The 26028-nt window shown below is 44.8% G+C and overlaps 1 protein-coding gene across 4 annotated transcripts in view; it reads left to right on the forward strand.

Moving 5' to 3' along the window:
- Window positions 1-26028, forward strand: part of TTC7B (tetratricopeptide repeat domain 7B) — a 212326-nt gene that overhangs the window by 69685 nt on the left and 116613 nt on the right. For all 4 annotated transcript variants that reach the window (XM_054567150.1, XM_054567152.1, XM_054567153.1 and 1 more), the window contains exons 6-7: window positions 13732-13810; window positions 19774-19946. In XM_054567150.1, the coding sequence (XP_054423125.1) occupies window positions 13732-13810; window positions 19774-19946 (252 nt within the window). The remainder of the gene's footprint in view (window positions 1-13731; window positions 13811-19773; window positions 19947-26028) is intronic.

The raw sequence follows: 26028 nt of genomic DNA on the forward strand, positions 1-26028 counted from the left end.
AGGTCTCTAAACTATTTTGAGTTAATACTTGTGTATGGTGTGAGGATCTGGGTTACTTTTTTTTGCATCGAGATACCAGTTGTCTAAGCACCATTTGTTGAAAAGTATTCTCCTTCCCTATTAAATTTCCTTGACACAGCAGTAAAAAATTAACTAATTGAACATAAATGTAAAGTTTTATTCCTGGAGTCTCTGGTTTTATTGATTTATATGTCTATTCTTAAGCCAATACCATACTGTCCTGAATATATAGCTTGATAGCAGGTTTTAAAATTAGAGAGTATAAGTCCTCTAACTTCATTCTTTTTCAAAATTATGTTGGGTATTTTCAGTCCTTGACATTTTTATTTCTGTTTTAGAATCATCTTGTCAATTTCTACCAAAAAAAGAAAAAAGAAAAAGAAAAAGAAAAAGCCCCCCAGGGTTTTGGTAAGGGCTGCGGGTAATCTCTCTCCTCTCCGGATCAGTTTAGGGAGGGCTGCCGTGGCCACAGGAGGGAATCTTCCAATCCAAGGGCTCTCCAGTTAGAGCTTTAATTTCTCTCAATGTTTTGTAGTTTTTATTGTACAGGTTTTGATTTTTTTAATTAAATTTTCGATGAGTATTTTTTATTTTATTGTGAATGGATTTGTTTTTTTAATTTTATTTTCAGATTATTGTTTGCTATTTTAAGAAATACTGTTGATTTTTTTAATATGGATATTTTATCCTGCAACCTTGCTAAACTCCCTAATTCTTGTAACTTTTAAATAGATTACTTAGGATTTTTACATATGGGATCATGTCATCTGTGAATAGAAACAGTTTTACTTCCTCAATTCTAAATGGATATTTTATTTCTATTTCTTCATCGGGCTTTCAAGAATCTCCAGTACCATATTAAATGCAAGTGGGGAGAGCAGACACCTTTATCTTATTCCCGCCTGATCTAAGGGAGAAAGAATTCAGTCCTTCCCCATTAAACGTCCTGTTAGCTGCAAGTTCTTTATAGATGCATCTTTGTCTTTAGTAATATTTCTTCACTTAAACAGACTGTCTCATCTGATGTATATATATCTGACATAGCCACTCCAGCTACCTTGAGGTTGCTGTTTACATAGCGTATCTTTTATATCCTTTTACTTTCAATCTATTCGTGTCTGAATTAAAGCATCTCATGTATCTGTTATAGATAGCATACAGTTGGATTTTACTTTTATCCAGTATAAAAAATTTTTGCCTTTAGATTAGTGTTTAATCCATTCACACTTACTACAATTATTGATATGATGGGATTTGCATGTGCTGTTTTGCTGTTTGTTTTTCACATGTCTCATGTCTTTTTGATTCTTTGTTCCTCCCTAGAACCCTCTTTGGTGTTAAAAAACTATTTTTAATATTGCATTTTAATACTTCTGTTAATTTTTTACCTGTATTTTCTTTTGAAAAATTTTTATGGTGGTTTCTCTATGAATTACAGTATACATCTTAAATGGTCACAGTCTGCTTCACGTTAATACTGACTTAATTTCATGGCTCTAATATAGCTTCATTTCCTCCCTTCTTTGTGCTATTAATGTCTGTAGTAATAAACAGCACAATGCAGTATAATAATTATTCCCTTATATTAATAAATATTATTTTTTAGAAATTAAAGGAAAATATTTTAGAATATATTTGTACAATATTTTATATTTAATCACATATTTACACTTCTGGTACTTTTATTAATTTGTACGTGTGGATTCAAATTGCCCTCTGTTTTCATTTCCTTGTAGGCTGAAGGACTTACTTTAAATTTTTGTATTGGTCGCGTCTGTAGCAAATAATTCTCTCACTTTTTGTTTATTGTTGATGTCTTTATTTTGTCTTCTTTTTGGATGACAGTTTCATCTGTAGTTTGTTTAAGCACTTTGAGGATATCATCCACTGTGTCTGATTACTAATCTTATTCTTTTTCTCCCTGTATGTGATTTTTTTCAGTTATTACTTTCAAGATATTTTTGTCTTTCAGCACTTTTATAATTTTATGTCTTGGGTTTTCTTCAGTCTCTTTTCTATCTGTTCTTTGGATTGGATAATTTGTATTCATCTACCTTTAAGTTCAATGATTTTTCTACTGTCTAAAGGCTGTTATTGAGCCCATTGAGGGAATTTTTTGAGTTATACATTTTAATTCCACAGTCTCCATTTGGTTAGTTTTTATAGTTTCTATTTCTCTATTGAGATTCCCTATTTGTTTAGTCATTGTCATCTTATTTTGATCTTTAAACACAGTTTCTCTTAGTTCTTTCATCGTCCTTATAGTAGCTTCTTTGAAGTCTTTGTCTTCTAAATCCAACATGTGGGCCCATTCAGAATAAGTTTATATTGACTACCCTTTTTTCTGAACATTGGTCATGTTTTCCTGTGTCTCTGTGTGTTTTATAACAGATTTAGTACAACCATACATTAAAAAATAGAAGGAGCCCTGGCTAGGGAAACTCAATTGGTTGGAGTGTTGTCCGGTAAACAAAAAGTTCATGGGTTCGATTTCCTGTCAGGGCACAAACCTAGGTTGCAGGTTCGGTCTCCAGTTGGGGTGCGTGCAAGAGTCAATCTATCAATGTTTCTCTCCCTTTCTCCCTTCCTTCCCCTCTAAAAAATAAAAAATAAAAATAAATAAAAATAGAAGGAGAATGCTGATACCACGCAGAAGATAAGTTTTTTAACTTTTCAGGAATCATAATGATGATGGTATTATTAGTAGTATTATTCTGAAACATTTTGTGTAACATATAATATAGAATGCTGTAATTCTGTTATTGCCTGTGTCCTGGAGAAATAATATTTTTGGCCTGGGAGAAAGGCAAAATAGATTTAAGATAGAAAAACTCTGAATTCCTGAATCTGAATGATTACATTGGAAATATCAGTATGAGTATTACATTGGTATCTGTGTGTCTCTCTGTATATGTACATATGTGGGCGTGTGTGTCTATATACACATACAGGGTGAGGCACAAGGAGGTTTACAGTTTTGAGTACACAAAACAGGATTTATTCTTGTATTAATATTTATTAATTGTATTATATTCCATACGAACAACTGTAAACCTCCTTGTGCCTCACCCTGTATATATATGTGTGTGTGTGTGTGTGTGAGAGAGAGAGAGAGGGGGGGGAGGGAGGGAGGAGGTGAAAAGGAGAGAGAGAGGAATGAGGAGAAAGAGGGAAGAAAAAGGAGAAAGAAGGAGGCAGGGGAGGGAGGTCTGACTCAGTGGCGGACTCAGTAGCAGTGACTATCCCTGGCACCTAGATTGTGGTCTTGAAGAATCTTTTTTCAATAGAAGAAACCTCATTCCCACTCTGGAGTAGGAAGTAAGATGAACCTGGAACATCTTTGCGTACCAGACTGCAAGGAAACTATCAAAGATGTCTAGGGTTGTGTTAAAAGAATTCAGGCCAAATATGGGACAATTTGAATTTCAGGAAGGGTAAAAATTGCAACAGACTCATCCAATATGTTTGAATTCATGAGTTGTCTTTTAGTATCTAGAACCGTTTATCCTACCTTTGCTATATGAACTAGAAAACCAGATTTAGATAAAAGAAAACAGCTTCCTATGAAATCATTCCAGCTAATAAATGAAAATGCAGTAAAAGAGCTAGAATGTCACCATTTTGTTAACTCCCAGTGAATTAATATACCTAACCATTGAGCATCAAGGGCTGCTAACCTGGCAGAAAGAGACATAACCAGACACGACATGCCTTCTGAAGGACGAGCACACCTCTGGCCACGTCTGGCAGAGGGACCGAACCCGAAGTGACCACTCCCCGAAACCCAGCTGCCACCTGCAGGCAACGCGGAGACGCAGGGAAGGCATGGAGCTGCGCCGTGACAGTGCCGTTTTCCAGCCCGTGGGAAGCTCTCCAGATCAAACAGTTCATCTTTGTTAACCAATAGATTCTAAGGAAAAGAAAGAGGCAGAAAGGGGACCTGTAGGTTAAAAGGGCTTTTAAAGATTGAACAAGTAAGGAAAAAAAAAACGTGGGCAAGGTGAAACTCGAGTGCATTCAGAGTGGTGCTTACAGCAGTGGTTGAGCCCTAAGGAAATGGAATGAAGCAATGCCTAAAATTCAGTTCCTTTTGGATGGAGGGAGGGGCCTGTTCACTGGGATGGGGTGAGTGACAATGGTTGGTTTGTTTTTTTAAAAAACTTGGGTGGTAGTTACAAGGGTGTTTGCCTTATAAATAATTCCCTAAACGATGTTTGTTTTTTTTTATGGCTTTCTGGGTCTATATTTTACATAGTATAAAGGTTAAAAAAGAAGGGCGGTGGGGGGCAATAAAAGATGGGACAGAGCCATGCCCAGCAGAGGGCAGGAGGGACCCTTGCCCTGGGGATCAAGCGGCCAGGGTGCTAGTCCTGGCACGCTGCGTTGTCTCTGGGCCTCGGTCTCCCTCTCTGCAGGCTGAAGGTGGTGAAGTCCAGCGTGCCTCACCAGGTTGAGGGGGGAGTCATCTGGAACCGTGGGCTGGGAGGTGGCCTGGAGCTAGTTAGGGTCGTCTCGGCAGAAGGCGATGGTGATGGCTAACGTTTCCTGGGCGGTGATGATGGCCTCGTGTAGTCCTCGCCCACAGCAGCCCTGTGGGCCCAGGGATGCGGCCAGACCTCGCTCTGCCCTGGCACGCGAGGACCCAGTCTCTGTCTTGAAGGAGCCGAATGTCTTAGGTGACTCTCTTGATGAGAGAGTGAAATGATGTTGTCGGTGGTTCATTAGTAATCGTCAGCTCTTGCGGATGGCTTGGAGGGGCTTGAAAATAGCCCATTTCCCCGCACAAACGAAATAACCGTCCCATAGATCACATTTGCCCTGCTGGTGTGCTGAGCACAGCTTTTTTGTATAGATGGTACAGAGGTACAGTTGAGCTCACCGAGTGACTGGTTGCGAATTTCCACTGGGAAGGGCCCAAATAAACGAGGCCAGGATGAAAGAGTTGAGTTGAGAAGCTTGTCCTAACGACTGGCGGACAGGCCCATTTCTCTACTGTCATTATTTTGTCAGTCTGACATGGCCTGACTTCAGAGTTCTGTGTCGGCTGCCCCTTTGTCCCCCGCCCCCACTGGCAGGGGCCACAGGTCACGCCCCTCCAGAGCCCGCACCGGGCGGCCTTGGGGGGGCCACATCTGGCCCTGCGCCCTCTCCTCTTGCTGCGCTCCTGCCCCTGCGGTGCTTTTGTTTTGGTGTCGCAGGAGTTAGTCACAGTTTCCAGCTTGTTTGCGGGCTGCTGCACGAAGGGATCGTCTTCAGCTTTTCTGGGCCCTGCGCTCAGACGGGGCCTGTGTGCAGATGCCAGCTCTTCTGTTTGTGGGCGTATGATGGTCACGGGCATGCTAGATAATTTCTCTGAGCTTTTGCTTTCTCACTCATAAAACTACTTGTTAACTGAGAGGAAAAATTTAACATAGTATGTAATAGAAAACAGTTCTGATTTTGTACTATTTTCTGCTAATCCAAAGATGCATAAACATACCAGTCGCTGCTTTTTGGCTTCTGCCCAGTGAATGTTTTCCGCAGAGTGGAGGGCCAGATGGCGGGCGGTGGGAGGCAGCGATGGTCGGGGAATGGGGCGTGTGACATGAATTTGAGCGCTGGGCCAGCAGCTTTGCAGGTGTCCTCTCACTCAGGCGCCGGGAGTCGGCGTCAGTCCCGTTGAGTAGCCGAGGACACAGGCTCAGCAGCGTGGGGCCTGCGGCCTGCGTGCTTAGCCTTCCCAGCGTGTGCCCAGCGTCCGCTGCGTTTGCCTTTTGCCATGTCTCCACGTGCCTCACATTCCGTTCTCCCTTCCTCCTCCTCTTCTCGGGATTGTTCTTGACCTTTGCCCTTTTCTTCCTTTTATCCCCAACTTACAGGTCTTTCCCAGGCCCCAGCACGTTATCTGGTGTGAGTCACGAGAGTGTGTGAGAATCCCTGCTACCTCCAGCTGAGCGATACTGCTTTATCTCCCCACGAACAACATCAGAGGCTTTTATTTACCAATCTACCAGCAAAGCCTCTTCTTCCCCTGTCGAGCGGCCTGGTTTGGGATAGGGCCCCGCAGGCAGGCCTGCGCCCCACCGGGTGGTCGCCCCCCTCCCCATCCCCGCCGGCCTCTCCTCACCCACACCTGCTGCCGGCTTGGCCCCTGAAGCCATTTGGACAGTGACCCCTACGTTTAAAGGTCTTTTTTTTTTCCAAACCAAGTCCCTTGGACATTTTTAGTCATAGCTTTTGAAATATTGTCCCCAGAGGTTGTTTTGGAAATGTAGTTCTTCTGTTTTCTGCTGATTGAAATGGAAGTGAACAGTGTGCTCTTGCGCTTGCAGTGAGCTCTCTGCCCAGGTGTTGTGGTACGTTTGGAAGGACTGTCTTCCCCCAATGTCCTTTCTGTCTCTCTCTCTCTCCGCAAGCCCTGCTGGCCGGACCAACGAGACAGTCAGCAGTCCCCTTATCTATGTGACTTTGCTGCTGTGAATTGATTAATTTGAAGTCGTTTTCATAGCAGACCATGTCTACTTCCTAGACTGTCTTTCACTTGATTAGTGATTTTTAAAAGGACTATTAAATTGGCCTGGCGCTCATCGCTGTTCCGTGTAATTAACCATGTAAGTCCCTGCTTATGACGCAGGGCCTCTCGAGCCCCAGCCTCACGCTAAATGGGCCGTCTTCCCGCTCGGGCTGGACCTGGAACGAACGCGCTCCTCAGTGGGAGTGAGTCAGGCTGGGCTTGGCTGTGCTCCTTAGCTTTGGGCTTAGCTTTGGCTCTGCGTTACTCTCACAGAGCCTGGATGGCTCGGCCACCCAAACCACCAATCCGAGCCACTTAGACCGCCTCTAGGGGCTCAGCCACCCAAGTTCACATTTTGGAGCGTGGCCTGGCCCTCTTGGTTGAGTCAGAACAATCTCCAGCGTTAGCTGCCGTGACTGAATGAGAGCAAGAGGGTTCAGTTGCTAACACCCTCAGTCCCTTTACTCATTGGTGTTGCACTTGGCCCCGGGGCCTGTGGTGGAGACTCTGTGCCCCTCTCCGCGGACACCCGCACTCAGGAGAGTCACCATCAGCTCCTGGGAGAATGGCCACTGGGTCCCAAGGAAGGAGCATTTTTCTGCCCTCACCTGACATCAGTTGCCTTTGTTATTAACGACACACTAAGCTTTCAATAATAGCAAAGTGAAGGAATGGATCCAACAGGGGAATACCTTTTTTTTTTTTATTCCTTTAAAATTAAATGGCTCCAAAGAAGTAAAACAGACTGTCATGTGCTATAAATTGATTGGGAGATAGATTCCAGAATTCCAAAACTGAGCAATGGCCAAGTTTTGAGGAGAATACTGGTAATAATGGCAAACACCGAAAAAGCGCTTACTGCATGTATTACCTCGCCGAATTCTTGCAACCAGTCTGTGAGGTGGGTACCTTTGTTATCACCATTTGACAGATGCGGAAGCAAAGGCACGGGCATTTTCCCCAAAGCAACAGCTCGTGAGTCTCAAAACTTGGATCTGAGTCCGTGCAGTCTGGCTCCAGGGCCCCTGTTCTGGTTTGTCTAAGTTTAGGAATGTAGACCAGGACGTGGGTTTCCCGGTGAATACTCTGCAGAGCAGTCCTCGTGTGTCAGACCCCGGCTCTGTTTGTTGAAAATACAGTATTAAGTTGAGGAGCCCTGCTGCGGTCAATCCTGTGTGGCTTCTGGGGTTCTGTTGAGCGTCACCCCAGGTTCGTGAGGAAGCATGTTTGTCGGCTGGCCCGCTGCTGCCTCCCCTGTGCGCAGCAGGCCTGCCACATGTGTTTCCTGAATGAGGACCGGGATCCTTTGACTGATTCCCAAAGGCTGGGAAGGAGGAAGGACATGAGACAGGGTGAACCTGTCCCCATTTCTTTTTCCTCAGAGACTCGGGGTTGGGGCAAGTGGGACGGAGCAGCCAGAGGGCAAGCTGCTCTCTGGTCTGAGCCCCCGGGGCTGCTTGCCCAGCTTCATCCACAGGCCTTCCACAGCCACGTCGGGAGGACCCGTTTGCACGTCCTTGTCGCGACTCCAGCGGCCCTCTGTGCCTCCTCGGACTCGTACCTCTGCTGCCCGGTGGCAGAGCCTGCCCTGCACGCGGCCTGCTGCCGGGCTGGCGGACCCAAACGCCCGGTTTCCTCGGCCTTTGTCACAAGGAAGCCTCCATTGCCGAGGTAGTCAAAAAAAATGTTGTTAAGCCCAGTACAACTCTCATTAGGTTTGAAATGAGACTTCCGGAAGCCTTGCCTGCTTGTTCACATCCCAGCGTGGACGGTTGTCACACCCTCTGTCACTCTATCTAGGCTGCAGCTGGCTCGCCCCGTGGATCAGAGAGAGTCCTTGCTAACGAGGCCAAGGTTGTGGGTTTGATTCCCAGCCCCTGAGCGCAGCGAGCCATCTGTCTTCACAAACGCATGTCACTGGATACGAGGCGAGGAGTGTGTACACAGGGAACAGAAGCTGGAATCCGTTCCGGGAAAACAGCTCCCTGACGGCCGGCCAGAAGTGTCCTTGTGGACTGTGAAGGATGTCTTTTCCTTCTCCCACTTCCCAGATGGGGATATCTGGTTTTCATTTCAGACTTTTCCAAAGAGATGATAGCAACGGTTATATAAATGCAGGGGAAGCGCTTCCCAGTCTTGAGAACTGAGAGAGACGACCCCGAGATGCACAATATAGCTCTGTTTTCCTAGGGTTCTCGGCGTTGACAGCCCTATCTCACCACGTGAGACGCATCTGCTTCACTTGTTGCCTTGGTAATCCAGAAAACTCTTTTCAGCAGAGAATGGGAAAGGGATTTCAGAACATAAGCCTGGGCTCACTCTTTTCTTTCGGGGGGGTTGGTACACAGCTTACAAAATGTCACTGGGTGCCTGGTTGGCTCTGCGAGGCAGTCGGGACATGAAGAGGTGGTTGCAAAGGGGGCCTGTCCTCTCCAGATGGTCACTGTTTGGTTGGAGGACAGACGTAAATACAAAAATCACTGTGTTGAAGGTCACTTAGGCTCCAAGTCCGTGCAGACTTCATCTTCCTGGAGAAGCTCAGAGAAGTTCCCAAGGGTAGCCTTCACCCCGGGTCTTGAAGGATGACTTAAAATTCCTTAGGGCATTGAAGCATGTCGGGGGGGACGTTTCCCTGAAATGTCTGGATAATCTTCATCATCCACATGGCTGTCTAGAAGCTGCCAGGCCAGCCCAGGGCCACCGTCAATTGGTACAGCTGGCAGCTATGCTGCAAAGCCGCTGAGGACATAGGAGACATATTCTCTCTAAGCTGGCACTTGCCTGCCAATCATATGTGGTGAGAAAGATGGGAACAAGGAACAAGTAGAAAATGTATCCCCTCGTGGTCTTGGTTCATAGTAGTCCTGAATTTCATTCATTCCGTGAGTATCGATGGAGCACTTCCTACGTGCCAGGCTCTGTGTGGGGGACAGGGGACATGTCAGTGAGCAAAACGGAGATCTTGGTCCTCAAGGCATGTACATTCTAAGGGGCATCTGAGCTTCCTGAGGCCGGGGGCGGGGGCAGCCTTTGTTCACCAGTGTGTCCTCGAGGACAAGCGTGGGACTTGATACTGTAATCATGCAAAAAGCCAAAGGATTTCTTCTCTAAGAGATCTGTTGTGTTGATGTGTTCTGTAGTTGACCTTTAGTTATAAAGTTATCAATCACAGAGAAGGAAAAAATAATATTGAACATTCTCTCGCAGGGTACCTTTTCCTTACTACCTGGGGATATGACATCCAGTACAGAAAGCATTTTATTCACTTCAGAGCTTTGAGTCTGCATACCAGTGACAGCTGATATTGAAACTCAGTATATTGCAGGCCTGGGCCAAAGTCGAAGGTCAGAAGTTAACTTGGAAGGGTAGGTTAAAGGGAAGAATTGCATTTCCCTATCTTACTCCTAAGGCATGAAAAGAGAAAGAACAAAACAGTATCTTGAGCCACCCATCAGGAGGTGACGTGGTTCTCAGCCTCGGAGTTTTCCATTTTGCGTGTGATTTGGGTGCTCTGGCTTCCTTCACATAAGCATCTCCCCCTCAGTTTCCTGCACAGAAGCCCAGGTGACAGTACGCAAGGGCTGAGACTGTGGCTCAGAGTCGGAGGACAGAGCCAGGCACCTCCGTGGGCTTGTATCTAGAATGTAAACTGCAGGGCCCAGGGGGTCGAGAGGCGAGCCACATGCTGGCGCGTCGTGCCCTCCCTGGGATCTGCAGGAAGTCATGCTTTTGTACCGACCCAAGGGGCAGCAGACAAGCTCAGGAAGGAAGAGAGTCAGAAAGAGGCGGATGAAACCTGACAGAAAAAGAAGGAGAGAAGGAAAAAAATGGAAGTGGGTCAAGGGAGAAGAATGTGCTGCCATGACAAGTGAGTGGGCTTCCCTGCCAGAGACGGAGCAGCAGGTTGCCGGGTTTGGACAGAGCAAGGCTGGGACACTGCCTGAGCTCTCCCTGCTGGGCCAGGGACAGCAGCGAGGTGGGAAAGTGAAGGCGGGAGTTGGCCTGTTTGTCAGGCAGAACAGCCGGCTGGTGCGCAAGGGACTGGCTGGCCCGTTCTCCTTGGTCATGGCTGAGCTGTTTGGGAACCATTCGACGGGGACAGAAACGCGCCCAGCTCAGGAAGCTTGCCGAAGCGAGGTGCGGGAGGCGAACCCCCGGCTCTGACAGCTTGCCAGCGCACCCGCTGCTCGGAGGCTGGCAAGAACGTTCCTTCTGAGAATAGTTTACCATGATGAGTTCTGACATCATGCTGCCCTGTCAGGGCGTTGAAATGGAGTAAACGACCTCATGTTAAGGGTCAGTGGAAACCCTCAGACCCAGGAAAACTCCTTGGCTGTCTTCTTTTCATTTCGGAGTAGTTTTTACTCCAGCAGTTCCTTCCAGATAGTTAACAGATTTCAAGATTTTAAGAGTAAACTAATAGTTCAGAGACATGAAAGCAATCGTGTGGCTTTTGTTTATTTCCCTCAAATTGGGTTATTTCATAGCATTTAGAATGTAGTTCTTGCAAGTTGATTTCCTTTTTTGTTCCTTTCTACCATGTTGATCCATCTAGATTTTTTTTAAAAACTTTTTTTTCTGCTGTCAACAGTGAAAATGATTGGTTGAATAAAATTATGTGGGTAAAAAAATGTGTGAATGGTGTAGGCGTCAATGAGAATTGTATGTTTTTGCATTTGGGATACTTTTTCTCATATTTAAAACGTGCAGTCTTTCACCTTAAGTTCCTCCCCACTCCTACTGTCAGATTGACCTGTGGTTGGACGGCCAGCCTCCCGGTTGTCCCCATGGTGCCGCGGCGCATTTGGCCAGCACGCCCCAGGCCTGCCGAGGCACTCTTGGTTACTTTGGAGCCTTTGTTTACAAGCAAGGTGCCTCCCAGTTTGTGGAAGAATTTGGTTCTGAATCCTAAGCTCTCTCCAGAAATAAACTAGAAACAGTGTGAAAAAAACTTGTATCTGCTTCCAAGGTAAAGCCAGTGCTTTGGTAACAGGCCCTCAGCTGGGGCTGGTTTTGCCTTCTGCTGTGTGGGCGGCCGTTCGGGTGCCGGAGATTTCCTCTAGTCGTCCACCAGAGGGCCTCGGTCCTGCACGGGAGAAGCCGCCCTGCCGCCTTCCAGGGGAGGTGAATTCATCCATCATTTCTCTTTTAAGGTAGCAGAGGCCTTATGGCTGGACTCTGGACTGCTTCACCTGGGCCAACGGATTTTCTTTTCCAGTTGTTGGCTGGTTCCTAGGAGTATCTCATTAACTGTGATCACTGGGATGCATGAAATTTGAACTATATATATATATATAAAGTAATTTGCATGTTAATGATACAAAACAGAGACCTGAGCTCTTGCATTCCTTTTTTGTTCTTTCTCCAGGAGTTGCACTTCAGTTTGAGGACTTACGTTTCTTTTGCCCAGGAAGTCGACAGAGCTACTGGCTTGCTCTCCTGCTAGGTCTGGGCAAGGACTGGATAAAGTTAGGTCATTTATAACTAGAATATTCTGTGCTTCTGTGCCCAGATAAGTAACTCCTTCCTCAAGGAGGGCACAGGGACATTCTGAGTGGCCAGTTCCTGTCGTGGAGCCTCCCCTGAGTTACAGGATTTAGGTCTGATACTGCCCATTCAAAGCCCAGTTTCCAGCCCCTGAAACCTGGTCTCCAATCACGTTGTCTCAACCCCACCCATTTCTTACAGTTCAGAATGCCATTCGTTTCGTACATCGTAGGAGCTTAATCTGTGACTCTGGCATAAAATAAGACTACTCTGTCCTACCCATCCCTTTGTTAGCTGTCGCTGTCTCCTTCCCCCCATGTTACTTAAGAGAACTGAGCTTCAGTCCAAAGCAAATGTGCTTTGTTGCCTGTGAACACGGGTCCCATAAAAACCAATGAAGGGAAAAGCAAAGTAGATTGCATGTCCCCAGGCCTATTACCTAATTTTTATTCACGTCTCTGTTAGATTTCCTTTAGTGCCGCTTGGAGTCCTGAGCACAAGCTTCTCTTTTTATGCCACCATAAAGCTTCTGATCTGCGATCACCTGATGTGTGTGGGTGAGAGGGACATGGGAGTATTTACGTACCTGTGCCAATAAAGTCTTACCTAAGCTCTGGGGCTGCTCTTGTGAATGAGAGTTCTGGGATGTCGTGTAGATGTAAGAGACGAATTAATAGTCCTTGTGAGTGTTTGTAACATACAGAACCCACAATTCAGTTTGATTTAATACCTTTGTGCAATTTAAAATGTCATCCAAGAAGAGAGCGAAGTGCTTAGAGCATCTGCCACAGCCTGCAGGGCTGGCGGACAGGTTTGCACCGGCTGACCCGCTCTGCGGCGTTTTGGAAAGATGAGATGTGTTCTAATGAGCAGGTTATAAATATCCCCGAGTTATGTCATAGGTGGTAGCGGCGCTCAATATAAAGGGACCGGTGGGGAAGCTGAGCCGACGGCGTTCAGAGAGGACAAGTGGGGCCTGGATAGATTGACCAGGATGTTACTAAAGAATCATTTGTCCCCTAACAGAATGTGTCAGCAAATATGTTTCTCTGGGGCGTTTGGGGCAACAAGATGAGATGTGCTCTGAGCACAGCCAGGCAGCTCAGGTTTCATGTTCACACAGTCACTTGTAGAGGGCCCTTTGACCCTTGCTTCTCTGCAGGGTTGGGGGAGGAGGGGTGGTTCGATGGATTTATTGGGCAGTGATTTATGTTCTCAAAGATGCGGAGTGGTTGCGTGGTGGAGCCCCTCACTCTTCACTCCTTTTATCTCTGTCTTGCCCATAAAAATTACAAGTTACAAGAAGCCTTTCTCCACATTGCACGCAGTGCCTTGTGGATATTCCTCTTCCCCATTTGCCACCCACCTTTGAGATGAAACGACAGACTCCGTGCCACTCAGCAGAGCAGGAAAACCCCAGAGCCGCTGTAGGGGTGAAGATAGGCTTTTGAAGATATCTTGCTTTGGGGGCCAGAGAGGAGGGAGCCTCAGAAGTGATTTTCCACCTTTTGTTTTCTTGAGAAAATTTGATTGTAGAAGCATAAAAATCCATCAGACCTAGGTCAAATTTTTCAGATTTGAACAAAGATGGACAGGCGTGTTCTGAATAATTGTTCACTAAAACCTAGCCAACGGCTTTTATGTAGACAAATGCATTGAGAGATGTGTAGAAAGTACTGAATATTAATGGACACCAGATGGAAACCCTGTCAAATTCTGTGTGCACACAGGAACCTGACAAGAGGAGTTGGGAGGTTTAGAGAGCTCCTCAGAGCAGTCGAAACGAGAACGACCCAAAACCTGCGAATGGTAAGTGTGTTTAATGACTTGCCTGAGGAAGTGCGCTCTCTCTCGTATATATATAATTAAGACAGAGTTGACATACCATACGATTCACCCATTTACAGTCACTGTTTTTTCATATATGCATAGGATTGTTCAGCCATCGCTAATATTTCAGAACATTTCATCACCCCCTGAAATAAACTCCATACCCATTAGTCGTCAGTCTCCAGTCTCCCCTCACCTCGCCCCTGGCAATCACTGATTTACTTTCTGTCTCTGTAGATTTGCCTGTTTTGGATATTTCCTATAAATCGAAATATACAATATGTGTTCTTTTTGTGATTGGCTTCCCTTACTTTGGATAATGTTTTTAAGTTCATCTGTATGGTAGCCTATATCAGTATTTCTTTCCTTTTTATTATTACCAAACAATATCCCATTGTACAGATATACCACATTTCACTTATCCATTGATTAGTTCATGGACATTTGTGTTGTTTCCCTTTTTGGCTGCTATGAATAACGCTGCTGTGAACATTCTTACGCAAGTTCTTATGTGGATATATGTGTTCATTGTTCTTGGGTGGATAGCTAGGACTGGAATTGCTGGATCATATGGTAACTCTATTTTTAATATTTAAAGGAATTGCCAGACTGTTTTCCAAAGCGGTCACCCCATTTTACATTCTTGCCAGAAGTTACGAAGATTCCAATTTTTTCGCATCCTCGACAGCATTTGTTATTGTCTGTCTTTTTAGCTGTGGCCATCCTAGTGCGGGTGAAGTGCTATCTCACTGTGGTTTGACTTACGTTTCCCTCATGGCTAATGATGCTGGCCATCTTTTCAGTTGCGTATCAGTAGTGCTGTCTGTTGAAACATAAGAAATAACCCCTGTAAGGCCGGTAGAAGGTAAGCCCTCCCAGGCGCCATTGCTAGTGATTCCTACATAACCCAGACAGAGCACAGCAGCTAAGACCCTGAGCAGTACCTAGTTGTTCAACTAACTATATTGACTATAAAACTTAGACGAGAAATATAAAATCCAGCTAAATAAACACGTTGATCATCAGCTTGGCTCTCCTGTTGACTTGAGTTCCCCCTCTTCCTTTTTAATCCTTCCACTTTCCTTTCTGGGGAGCTTCCTTAACTACATCTTCATGGTTTGCCCTTCAGAGCCACAGCCAGCGAGGGGGTGTTTGGGTAAAGCCTGGTGCTAACTGAAAGCACGCAAATGCTGCCTGCCACCATTGATGCAGCAACCCCATGTAAGATTGCAGTTCCTTTTGTCTTTTGTCATCGGTGCTGTGGTCCTCCCTTTGTCTTGAATCCTTTAAATGCTGCGGGAGAGCATGCAGTTGGACAAAGGCAGATGGATGCCTGCCATGGAAAACGAGGCTGTATCTTCATTTTGGTGTCTCCAGGGTTGTAACTGTAGACATACAACTCGTGGGGCCGGATGGCTTTCCTAGAATTACAAGCCGGGTGCGGGGGCCGGGCGCGGGTGAGAGGAGATGGATTGCGCGCATGCGCGCACACCCCCGCCCCAACAGCTCACTTGGTCTTCAATATTTATTTACATTTTCATGTGATTTATAGGGGCCTTAAGAAGTTCAAACAAGTCAAAATTTTTATCCATATTTTTACAAAATATGGATCAAAATTGTTGCCTTTTTTCTCAAATTGACCTACTCCCAACATTCCATACAACTTTTCAACCAGTCAATAAGAACAGCTTCTTCCAAGCTTTGGAAGCACAATGTAAAGAACTGATTACACGAGGTCTGTCCTGAAAAAGTCCAGCTATTGTTAATGTAACGAGTGACAGTTTGCACAACATCTATGTAACCCGGCAGCCAAGGAGAATGGACTGGAATATACACTCGTGAACAATGACGACTTCACTGCACTAGTCAATGGGGACAGTAGACTCCATTGAGTGAGCATGTGTACTGTGTGGCTGTCACATTCAAAATGACTGAGTGAGTAGAGCAATGAGTCTGCATTACATTTTACATTAAGCTTGAACATTCCTCTGTGGAAGCTGTTCAGATGATTAGAAGGTGACAGCTGTGGGCAGCTGGTGATTGGCAGCTTCGTCACAACAACACACTTGCTTGTGCATCACATCTCGTGCAGAGTTTTTTGGCGAAACATTAAATCACCCAGGTGACTCAGCCTCCCAATAGCCCAGATGTGGTGCCCTTTGACTTCTGACTTTTCCCAAAACTAAAATCACCTTTGAATGGGAAGAGATTTCAAACTGTTGTTGAGATTCAAGAAAATACGGTGGGGCAGCTGATGGCTGGGAGAATTGTGTGAGGTCCCAAGGCGCCTACTTTGACGGGACTGAGGTGTCATTGTCCTATGTACAATGTTTCTTGTAGTTTGAATCTTCTTCAATATATGTCTGTTTTCCATATTACAGGGCTGGATACCTTCTGGACAGACCTCATATTGGCAAATGATCTAGTAATTATTTTAAAAGCACATTGAAAAAGCCAGGCTTTCAAAATTGCTTAAATATGGATCATTTGTTCATATTGTTGACTCTCAAAAATATATATTAATTCATTAAGGAAATGAATGTTTTTTTCTTATTAAAAGAGTGAGTGTATTTAATACACTGTCAGGATCTGCCTGCTGTTTACGCCAATGTTATTTTTCAGAATTAGAGAATATCTTTCATTATAAGGTTTATGAGTTTTAAATCGATATATTTGAACTTATAAAAATCCTGTAGGTAGGATTCTGAGTAGATATACATTAGGAAGGAAGACGGGTTTCTTTGATGTTTTTATTCTTTTTTTCGGAGAATTACAGTGAAGAGACCTCTAACATCTGGGCAGATTGGAGCAGCCCCTGGTCATTCTCAGCTGTTAGCTGGTCGGTGTTAACAGGAGGGAAGCAGGGCTTTGATCTTGGTTGACGATCCTCACGTGACCTAAGTTAAACTGTTTTTAATTCTTTGAGTACTTAACCAAAGGTGTGCGTTGGGGTTCCCGGAGGAAACTTAAACACATACGGTATGGGGCAAAAGTGGGTTTACAGTTGTGCATATGGAAAACACTACAATAATTCATAAATAATTACACAACAATAAACTCTGTTTTGGGCACTCACGACTGTCAGCCTACTTCTATGCCTCTCCCCTTGCCCGTCCTCCAATCCCTGTGCCCAGTTAAGAAATGGCAGCCGAGGGGCTCTGGGGTGGGACCCCGGCACCCGGTGCTTCAGTGTTCTCGGCGGTGCTTTGCTGCCCTCATTGAGAAGCGCTTTCGGGGTCTTATTTCCTGGGGCCTTGGCTTCCGCTGGACGTCAGAAGCTTCTCCAGTGAACGCCGTTCAGCAGACAGTGTTTTCATTGGTTTTAATAACCATATGATTCTTTTTAAATTGGCTGATAATTGCAAATTTGTGATATTCTTATGAGATGGAAAAGTTGCTTTCTCAAACTCAATCTGATATGAGACCAAAGCAGAGAAGGATTTAAAAGTACATTTACAGCAACCTCACTCCTAGATAAATACTCCAAAGAATCGAAAGCAGGCGTTCAAACAAAAACTTGGGCATTACTGGTCATAGCAGCACTATTCACAACAGCCAGAAGGTGGACACAACACAAATGTGTATGAACTGGCGACTGGATAAGCAAAATGTGGTGCATCCATACAATGGAGTATCATTTAGCCATAAAGAGGAGCGAAATACTGGCACCTGCTACAACGTGGACGAACCTTAAAAATGAAGGCCACACATCATGTGATTCCATTTGCAGGAATCACCCCAAAGAGACAAATCTATAGATATAGACAGCAGATTAGTCGTTCCCAGGGTCTGGAAGGGCGAGGAGTGGGAGTGGTTACCTAAAAGGGTTTGGGGTTTCCCCTGGGGGTGACGAACATGTTCTGGAACCAGACGGTGGTGACGATTGTACATTCATACATGAATGTACTAAATGCCGTTGTTGTATACTCTTGAAATGGTTAAAATGGTGAGCTCTAGGTTAGGTGAATTCTACTACAATTTAAAATGTGTACAAAAATGTGCATTTCATGACCGAGTTTGTATATTAAGTTCAAGTCTTCTTTCGGGCCCCCTTTCCTTCTTTCTTTCCTTTAATTCTGAATTCATTAGATAGTTACCAGCAGCATTTAAGCATTTAAACTGCAAGCTAACTGAAACCTTAGTGTAAAAAATAAAAGATATGATAAGCACTGGTGTTCTTGCTGATAATTTCTCGTATTTAATCTTCCTTCCTGAGCTTCATTTGAGCTTTCAACAAACGCAAGCAAGCATCCTATTTGATCGGTAGGCTCTAATGAGGTGATGCCTTTACAATATGCAATCACATCAAAAGCTCATTTTAAAAGTCGCCCTGAAAGGTTAATAGCCTGAGGGAAAGTAATTTGATCTAGCACGCGCTGTCTAGTAGTGGACAAGCAAACTAGCTGCGTAGGGAAGAAATTTTTATAATTTTAGAATCCCTCCCTATCCAGGAAATGAAGGTCCTTGTTCCCTTTTTTCCTTTAACATTTTTTTCCTCAGCTATCAAGAGTGGAGGTAATTTTTTGCGAGTTTACGCTTCCAGCAAAAGTCATTAGTTTCTACGACTGCAGCGAGATCAAAATGGAACTCTAACGGAAGGTTTAGGAAGACAATTCAGGACTCGTTTAGGTCCTGGAAATTGTGTTCTTATGAGATCTTTACAGATGGCTCAGTTGGGGATGATAGGAGTGATTTAATTTCACATTTTTATAGACAGTTAAAGCCAATGGGTCTTACTGGAGAATAATCAAGAAAATTTGCCTTTACACAGTCATTCTCACAAACCGCTAAGCTAGTGATTTGGTTGCACTGAAGTTTCCTTGCGGTGTTTTAAGAGATTTCACTTGGATGAAAAGCTAGCAAAGTTCTCTTCTGGAGCGTATTTATTTAAAAAGGCTCCTGGCTCATTCTCAGGGAAGGTCAGCGCTAAGGCCTGGTGGGAAACCTGCTGGTTGCCGTGTCCTTCTGCCGCCTCTGGCTGCTGCGCGGCGGCCCCTGCCACCTGAGGTGCAGCACTTCGGTTCTCAGGGGGATTTCTTCTCTTTCTTCTCTTTTTGTTTTTCCTCTCCTCTTTTTTGTCACTGAAAATGAACTGATACACATCGGTCCACAGACTACTTTTTGGTGGATGCCACGTACCACTTCCACTCTCTACCCACCGGCCTATCCCGGGCAGTGGGTCCGCATCGCGCCCCTCCCCCACGCCTCCCCCACAGGCCTGTCCTGGGCAGTGGGGCTGCAGAGTTTGGAGAAGCATAGGAACCTGCATCTAACTCAGGAGAAAAGAGATGCCTATCCAGCTGTGAAAAAAGGTCTTTCTTGATCAGTAGCCGCCGTTCTCACTTGGCCCTCTTTCTTGCACAAGGCCCAGGGTGGGGCCACGTAGGGCAGTGTCCGCGACACTGTAAGGATGAGGATGTCCTAAAAGCTGCACTGGACATCATTTTATCATCAATGAAGAGATGTTTTTTCTGGGATAATGCTGCCTAGGCTGAGTACTAGTTAAGCTCTTTTTTTAAGGTTAAGATTTTTTTCTTTTTGCTGAGTTTGGGTTTTAGCAGACACGATTTGGGAGGTGATGAAAATATCTGCAGGTCACCTATTACTTATAAGGGATTTTGAAGAAGAGCTTAACTTTCCAGTTATTTCTGGTGTAAAACACATTCAGTGTTCCAGAATGCGGCTGAGGCAGGTGGCATTTGAAGGGCATGAAGCTGTCTTTTAAAATTGTTCAAATATCTTAGTGTATTGTGTCTTTTTTCTTTTTTGTCATCAACTGATATAATTTCATACAAAAAATTTAACTATGAGTCTTGGAAGAATGCGTAATACAAAGTGATGACTGGAAAGGACTTACTAGATGAGCAGATGGATGAATGAGCAAGTGAATGCACGATACGAAGTCGGTTCACGGCTGTGCCTTTGCTCCCTTGTGTCCCCAGACCATAGCGAGGCAGTTGGCGGAGATCTTGTTGCGCGGCATGTGTGAACAGAGCTACTGGAACCCTCTGGAGGACCCGCCATGCCAGTCGCCTCTGGACGACCCTCTCCGGAAAGGAGCAAACTCAAAAACCTACACCCTCACTCGGAAAGCCCGCGTCTACTCAGGAGAGAAGTATGGGAGTTGATGTCCTTGTTTGTGTATGGGTCAGGGGATGGGAGGGAAACTTGGGGAAAATTTCAAGGATGAGAAGTTCCAGTGCAAATTTTTTTCTCTGAAAGAGAACCAGATGAACAACCTCATTTACCAACTTCAGAGAGATACCTCATTACTTCTCACACTTTCAGTAAGAACCTGTGCTCTGGTGGGGACATTTTAAGTAGGAAAATAAGCTCACCTCAGCCATCCCCATTGGTCTTTGGGATTCTCGGTCCATTTATCAGAAGAACCGCAGCATTAGATTAATACAGCAGTTGGTGACAAAGCTATTTGTCAGCCAGAGTGAACCTTTTTTTCTTTTCTTCAATTCCTTGGTCCTTTTCTTTAAAAAACTGTATTAAACTGAATTAACTATAGGAAGGAGAATTAAATAACGTGCAAGTGATTGGCAGGCGATGTCTCTTTAGAACTTCCTGGTAATTTTAGGTTTTGAATTTGGGACTTGATTGTCCGTGAGAAAAACGGGCGTATGGACCACAGTAGCCTCGGCAGGGGCCCCTACAGGCCCAGCGCGGGGGGCGGGGGGGCCAGGCGAAGGGCGAGGGGTCAGAACGATGGCTGGCTTGCTCTCGACTCTTCCCCCAGAGCCTCTACTTCCCATCTTTGCCTGTTCTTACAAGAAGAAGGCGCAATGGCTTTTCGGAATCCATGGCGGGAAGGGGAACACGTATGATGAGTAAACACAGAAACCCTTTCTGGTTGTTGTCAAAGTGGGAAAATGGCTGAGAGCCCGCAGGCTGCTGCTTCCAAGGCTGGAGCGGAGCGGAGCGCTGGGACACAGGGTGACGGGTTCTTACCACGTGTGTGACTTCTGGAAGGGTTATCGCCTTGTCAGAGGAGACAGCATTTCTCCAGGCCCCTGCCCCTTCACCCTCTTAAGTTGACACTGGCATCTCTCTCTCTCTCATCATCTTGTTCAGTTTGCATTTCTGGTGTGGATTCAGACAAGCGAGCATATTCTTGACTTCTTCCCTCGGCTTATTTTGGTTTAGTTTTTATCCCCCTTTGTCATGACCTGGTTAAGTCATGAGTTTGCTTAATTCACAGCCTGTGTTTACCCCTTAGCCCCTATCTGGATTCATAGCGTATCTGTTCTAGCAATTCCCAAACTCATTTAAAAAATGCTGACCCCTCTTCATGAACTATTTAGAAGCCGATTTGGATTCATTTTTAAAGTGTTATTTGTATCTCGAAAATAGACCCTAGATTCTTCTCTGCTTTAGATGCTTCTTAATAGACAGGCGAATAAGGGGCCAGGTCCGTTGAGGAGCTCAGTTCTCGCTCCCCACGCAGATCAAGCTGGACACGTGGAGGGAACGCCGTGTCTGTTTGGCTGCTGCCCCCGGGTGGCCTCGCGCCTGGAAGGCAGAGAAGCCCACGCTGCTGGCCGCCTCTTTATTTCCTGACCCACCACGACTCTGTCACCCTTCTAGCATCAGCTTCCCAATCTGTACGAGGAGCATTATGGAGGCAACATGCGGATCTAGAAAAATGCAGTTAAAAGGAACATTTTCGTACCAGGACTGGCGATTGAGTCACAGGTTTCACGTCACACAGTTAGGGGTATTATTATTATTATTAAATTTATTGGGGTGACATTTGTTAATAGGATCATATAGGTTTTGGGGTTGTGTTTTGAGATGTGGTTCACAAACTCTACAGTTTGCTTATTTAAAGTGTACAATTCAGTGGCTTTTAATATAGCCACATAGTTGTGCTTATTTTACCACAATCAACTTTACAACATTTTCATTACCCCCCAGAATCAACCCAGAACCTCTTAACTGTCCTGCCTACCCCCTATCTTTGGCATATTCATATGTATTTTAAGATAGTTTGTTCATTTCTGCAAAGAAAAAATATAACAGGGATTTTTATAGGAGTTGCATTGAATTTGTAGATCAATTTGAAAAATATTGTCATCTTAATGATATTAAGGCTTCTGGTCCATGAAAATACACATCTTTACATTTGTGTAGGTTTTCTTTCATTGCTTTCAACAATTTGTATTTTTCAGGGTATAAAGTTTGTATTCCTTTTGTTAAACTTACTTCTAAAGTTTTTGGGGTTTTTTTTGTGCTTGTGTGTATGCTATTTTTTCTGATGTGAATGAAGTTATTTTCTTAATTTCATTTTTGGATTCATTGCAAGAAATTCTTTTGATTTTGTATACCACCATCTTGCCAAATGTTCATTAGTTCTAACACTTTTTAGATTCCTTAGGATTTTTTTTATATACAAGGTTATGTCATCTGCAAATTGAGATTAGTTTTACTTCTTTCTTTCTAACCTGTATGCCTTTTATTTCATTTTCTTCCCTAATTGCCCCAAGTAGAACCTTAGGACAGTGTTGAATAGAAGTCACAAGAGTGGACATCCTTGTATTGTTCCTGATCTTATGAGGGGAAAAGCACCCAGTCTTTCACTATTATGTGTGGTATTAGCTGTGGGTTTTCATAGATGCCCTTTGTCAGTTTGAGGGAGGTCCCTCCTCTTACAAGTTTGAGGGTGGGTTTTAATCATGAAAGGGTATTTAAGTTAATCAAGTGCTTTTTCTGCATCTTTTGAGACAATTGTGTGGATTTTGTCTTTTATTCTCTTGATGTGCTATTTTACATTAGTTGATTTTCTGATGTCAAACCAACCTTGCATTTTTGGGTGAATTCCACTTGTCATGGTATGTACTCCTTTTTACGTAAAGCCCGGCTTGACTTGCTGGTATTGTTGAGGACTTTTGCATCAATATTCACAAAATACATTGCTCTGTGGTTTTCTTGTGAGGACTTTGTCTAGTTTTGGTATTAGGGTAGTACTGGCATCATAGAATGAGTTGGGGAGTATTCCTTTTTCTTCTACTTTCTGAAAGAGTTTGTGGAGAATTGATGTTAATTCTTTTGAAAATGGTGGTAGAATTCACCAGTGTAGCCACCTGTTACTGCGCTTTTGTTTGTGGCAAGCTTTCCATTACTACTTTAATCTCTTTACTTGTTATAGATCTATTAACACCTTCTAGGTCTTTTTGAGTCAGTTCTGGTAGTGTTTGTCTTTCTAGAACTTTGCTCATTTCATCTAAATTATCTAATTTGCTGATAAACAGTTATTCATAGTATTGTCTTATAATTTTTTTTAAAAATTTCTGTAAGGTTGGTATAGTCATGTCCTCTCTTTCATTTCTCATTGTATAATTTGAGTCTTCTCTCTCTCCCTTTGTGTCATTCTAGCTAAAAACTGTTGTCAAATTTTGTTGATCTTTTTGAAGAACCAACTTTTGGTTTTATCGATTTTCTTTATTGTATATCTACTCTCTATTTCATTAAGTTCCTCTAGTTATCACCATCAATTTTTAACTGTCTAGTTTCGCGTGTTCACAGTACTACTTCTGGTTTATTACTAAAGAGAGAAAACTTGTTGGGTTATACCTGTCTTGGGGCTTCAGTATTACCAAGGCAACACTATCTGACCAGTCAATTCTCTCTGGCAAAGAAGGACATTGTTGACCAGTTCAGTCGAGTACAAAGCAAATTCCAGGGGGCAGGATCCTTCCAGCTCCAGCAGACCCCAAGGACCACCCAGAACAGTTGGTCATAATAGAATATAACTGAAAAGCAAGTTCTACCAGAAAGTTCCATTCCCTGTTTCTGTTACCTTGATGTGAAGTAGAACGGAAGCTGGGTGAACGGCCCGGCTGTGCCACCGTGGCCGCTCTCCTCCGCTCCGGTGCACACAGCCCACCTCCACATCCTCATGGGGAGGCCTGTCGTCTCACCAGGAACGCGGAAGCCCTTGTGCAAGGTGAGGTGCTTTGTAGGAGTCACCCTGTCCAGCCACGGCACAGCTCAGCGACTGGGCCTAATCTAAGTAAAGGGCCTTTTTCCTTTGTCATGAGGGGATTTTGACCTTAGGGATTGACAAAAAAGGGGAAGAGTTATGGAGAAGCTTGGGCAACTTTCGGATTGGATCAGCTGACCCCTCACTCCAGAAGCCCTCTTAGCGCTTAATTTGAATCCTTTTCTGTTCTTGGAACCCTGATCCTTCCACACAAACCTGGGACTGACCGCATTTTCTGCCTTGGAGTATTTAACACACACAGTGTGACTTGGGGTGGGCATGGGGCTGCAGCCGCTGTTGGCTTTGATTCCTCAGCCCTTACCTGGCTGACCGTGGTTCAGAGGCTGTAGCTCTCCAGGATTCCCTGCTGGTAGCATAGCCAGGCATATTACAATGATAAAGATGCCATTACCATCCTTAGAGTTGATGTCGTTATTTACAAAGGAACTTTCTAGTGGGTGAGAGGTGCTCAAGGCCCTCCTCACACCTAAGTAGAGTCTGCTTTGACTTCTAGATGGTGCTTTTGATCTTAGGAAATCCAACCTGTCATTAGTTGTATGATAGCTAAATATGACAGAGAGATGAAATGCGGTTGGAAAAAGTTGGATTAATTTCTTTTGCATTATGGCTTCTACCACATACAGTGACGCTCCTTACCTGTCGGGGAAGATTTTAAGAATGGGCTATTATTATCTGAGAGCCTTTGCAAGATCATGATTACTATCTATACATTAGAATTCTCACCCTGGTTCCCTATGTCCTCTGTAGAATCAGATAATGAGCTGGTCAATTGGTCCAAAGTACGAAAAATAGCAACTTGCCTAAAGGTCAGCCAGCAAGTTGGTCCCGTGGCCAGGACTGGACCTCAGCCCTCCCTTCCTGAGCCCAGCAGCCCTCCTCCTCCGCCAGCCCCCAGGCCAGCTCACAGGAGCTTGTCCTCACTGCCCGCGGATCCCCATTTTCTCCCTGTCCCTTTGCCTCCCTGACCCTGCCCTCCAATCTACTTCCTCTGGGTCTAGGGCCCCGGTTTTCCAACTCCACAAGGCTGAGGTCTGAGCACTCCAGTGTCTCCCCTGAGCCCTTGGGCCCCAAGAGAAAAGTGTCACAAAAAGGAAGTCCCCAACAATTTTGACTTTGAACCCTGAACTTCATACACCCCCGAATAGGGAAGAGGGAAGAAATGGGTCCAGAGAATCCATAATTATTGAGGAGGCATGCCAGTATGTAGTTTTTTCAGGCACGCCTCTTATAACTACCCTTCTTCCTCCCCGCCCCCATCTCTCCCTGCCAGCCCCAAGAGCTTTGCAGTGCCCCTGAGTCTCTGTCTTGCCTGGAAGTGTAGAGGAAGTAGAATTAAAATCAACGTGCTACTAGTTAGCAGCTTAGGTAAAAATAGCACGACCTCACATTTAAGCAGTCTGGATGGCTCAGGTGGAATTGGGGGTTTATCCGTGGACTGAACTGGATGGTACTAAATCACAGAGAGTGTGGGCTCACTCTCTTTTCAGTTAGTCTGGACCATGCAGATCTGGCTGGCCATGAAAAATGGTTAATGTTCCTGTTTTCCTAGAAGGTCCCAATTGCACCTAAGCATAAGCCAGGATATCAGGAAATGATTGCTGGATGCCAACACACGCACACATGCAGGCACACACGCACCCTTAACCCAAAGCCTGTGGGCTCTGTTTCTGAATTTGAGGGGGAAAGAAGTGTTCCATCATCTCAAAACCCAGATCAGCTCAAGCAAAGGAAGTCATCGCTGATCCCAGAATCTCGCTCCTTGCATACAGGCCAGCCTTTTCCTAACCTGTTAGTCCCTCAAGAGCGACAGGAACTGCTCCACTGGCAGTTTTTTTACCTCTTGGGGAACTCAGAGCTGTGAAGAGGGCACCAGGCGCTACGTGTTTGCCGTCTTGCTTTTCACGGCCCTTTGATACAGTATAAAAGTTGCCAGCACTTCAGAGAGAACAAGTATCTATCGTATTTTGGAAAAACTTTTTGTTTGGCCATTTTGGGGAGAAACCATTTCATCTCTTGAATTAAATCTTATCATGCTACCCCTGGGGAGAGGTGGATTCAGTCTTTCTGTAGTCCCCTCTAAAACACCCGGGAGGCTCTTGTGAGCAGGTTCACTTTTATTGCACTCACTCCTCTTTCATTTCATGAAAAAGAGTTGAGTTTGGCCCAACTGTTGATACCACAATTCTAC

The sequence above is a fragment of the Pteronotus mesoamericanus genome, unplaced genomic scaffold, assembly GCF_021234165.1.
Source record: "Pteronotus mesoamericanus isolate MK-2021 breed Mesoamerican mustached bat unplaced genomic scaffold, CSHL_Meso_final contig_182, whole genome shotgun sequence".
NCBI lineage: Eukaryota > Metazoa > Chordata > Mammalia > Chiroptera > Mormoopidae > Pteronotus > Pteronotus mesoamericanus.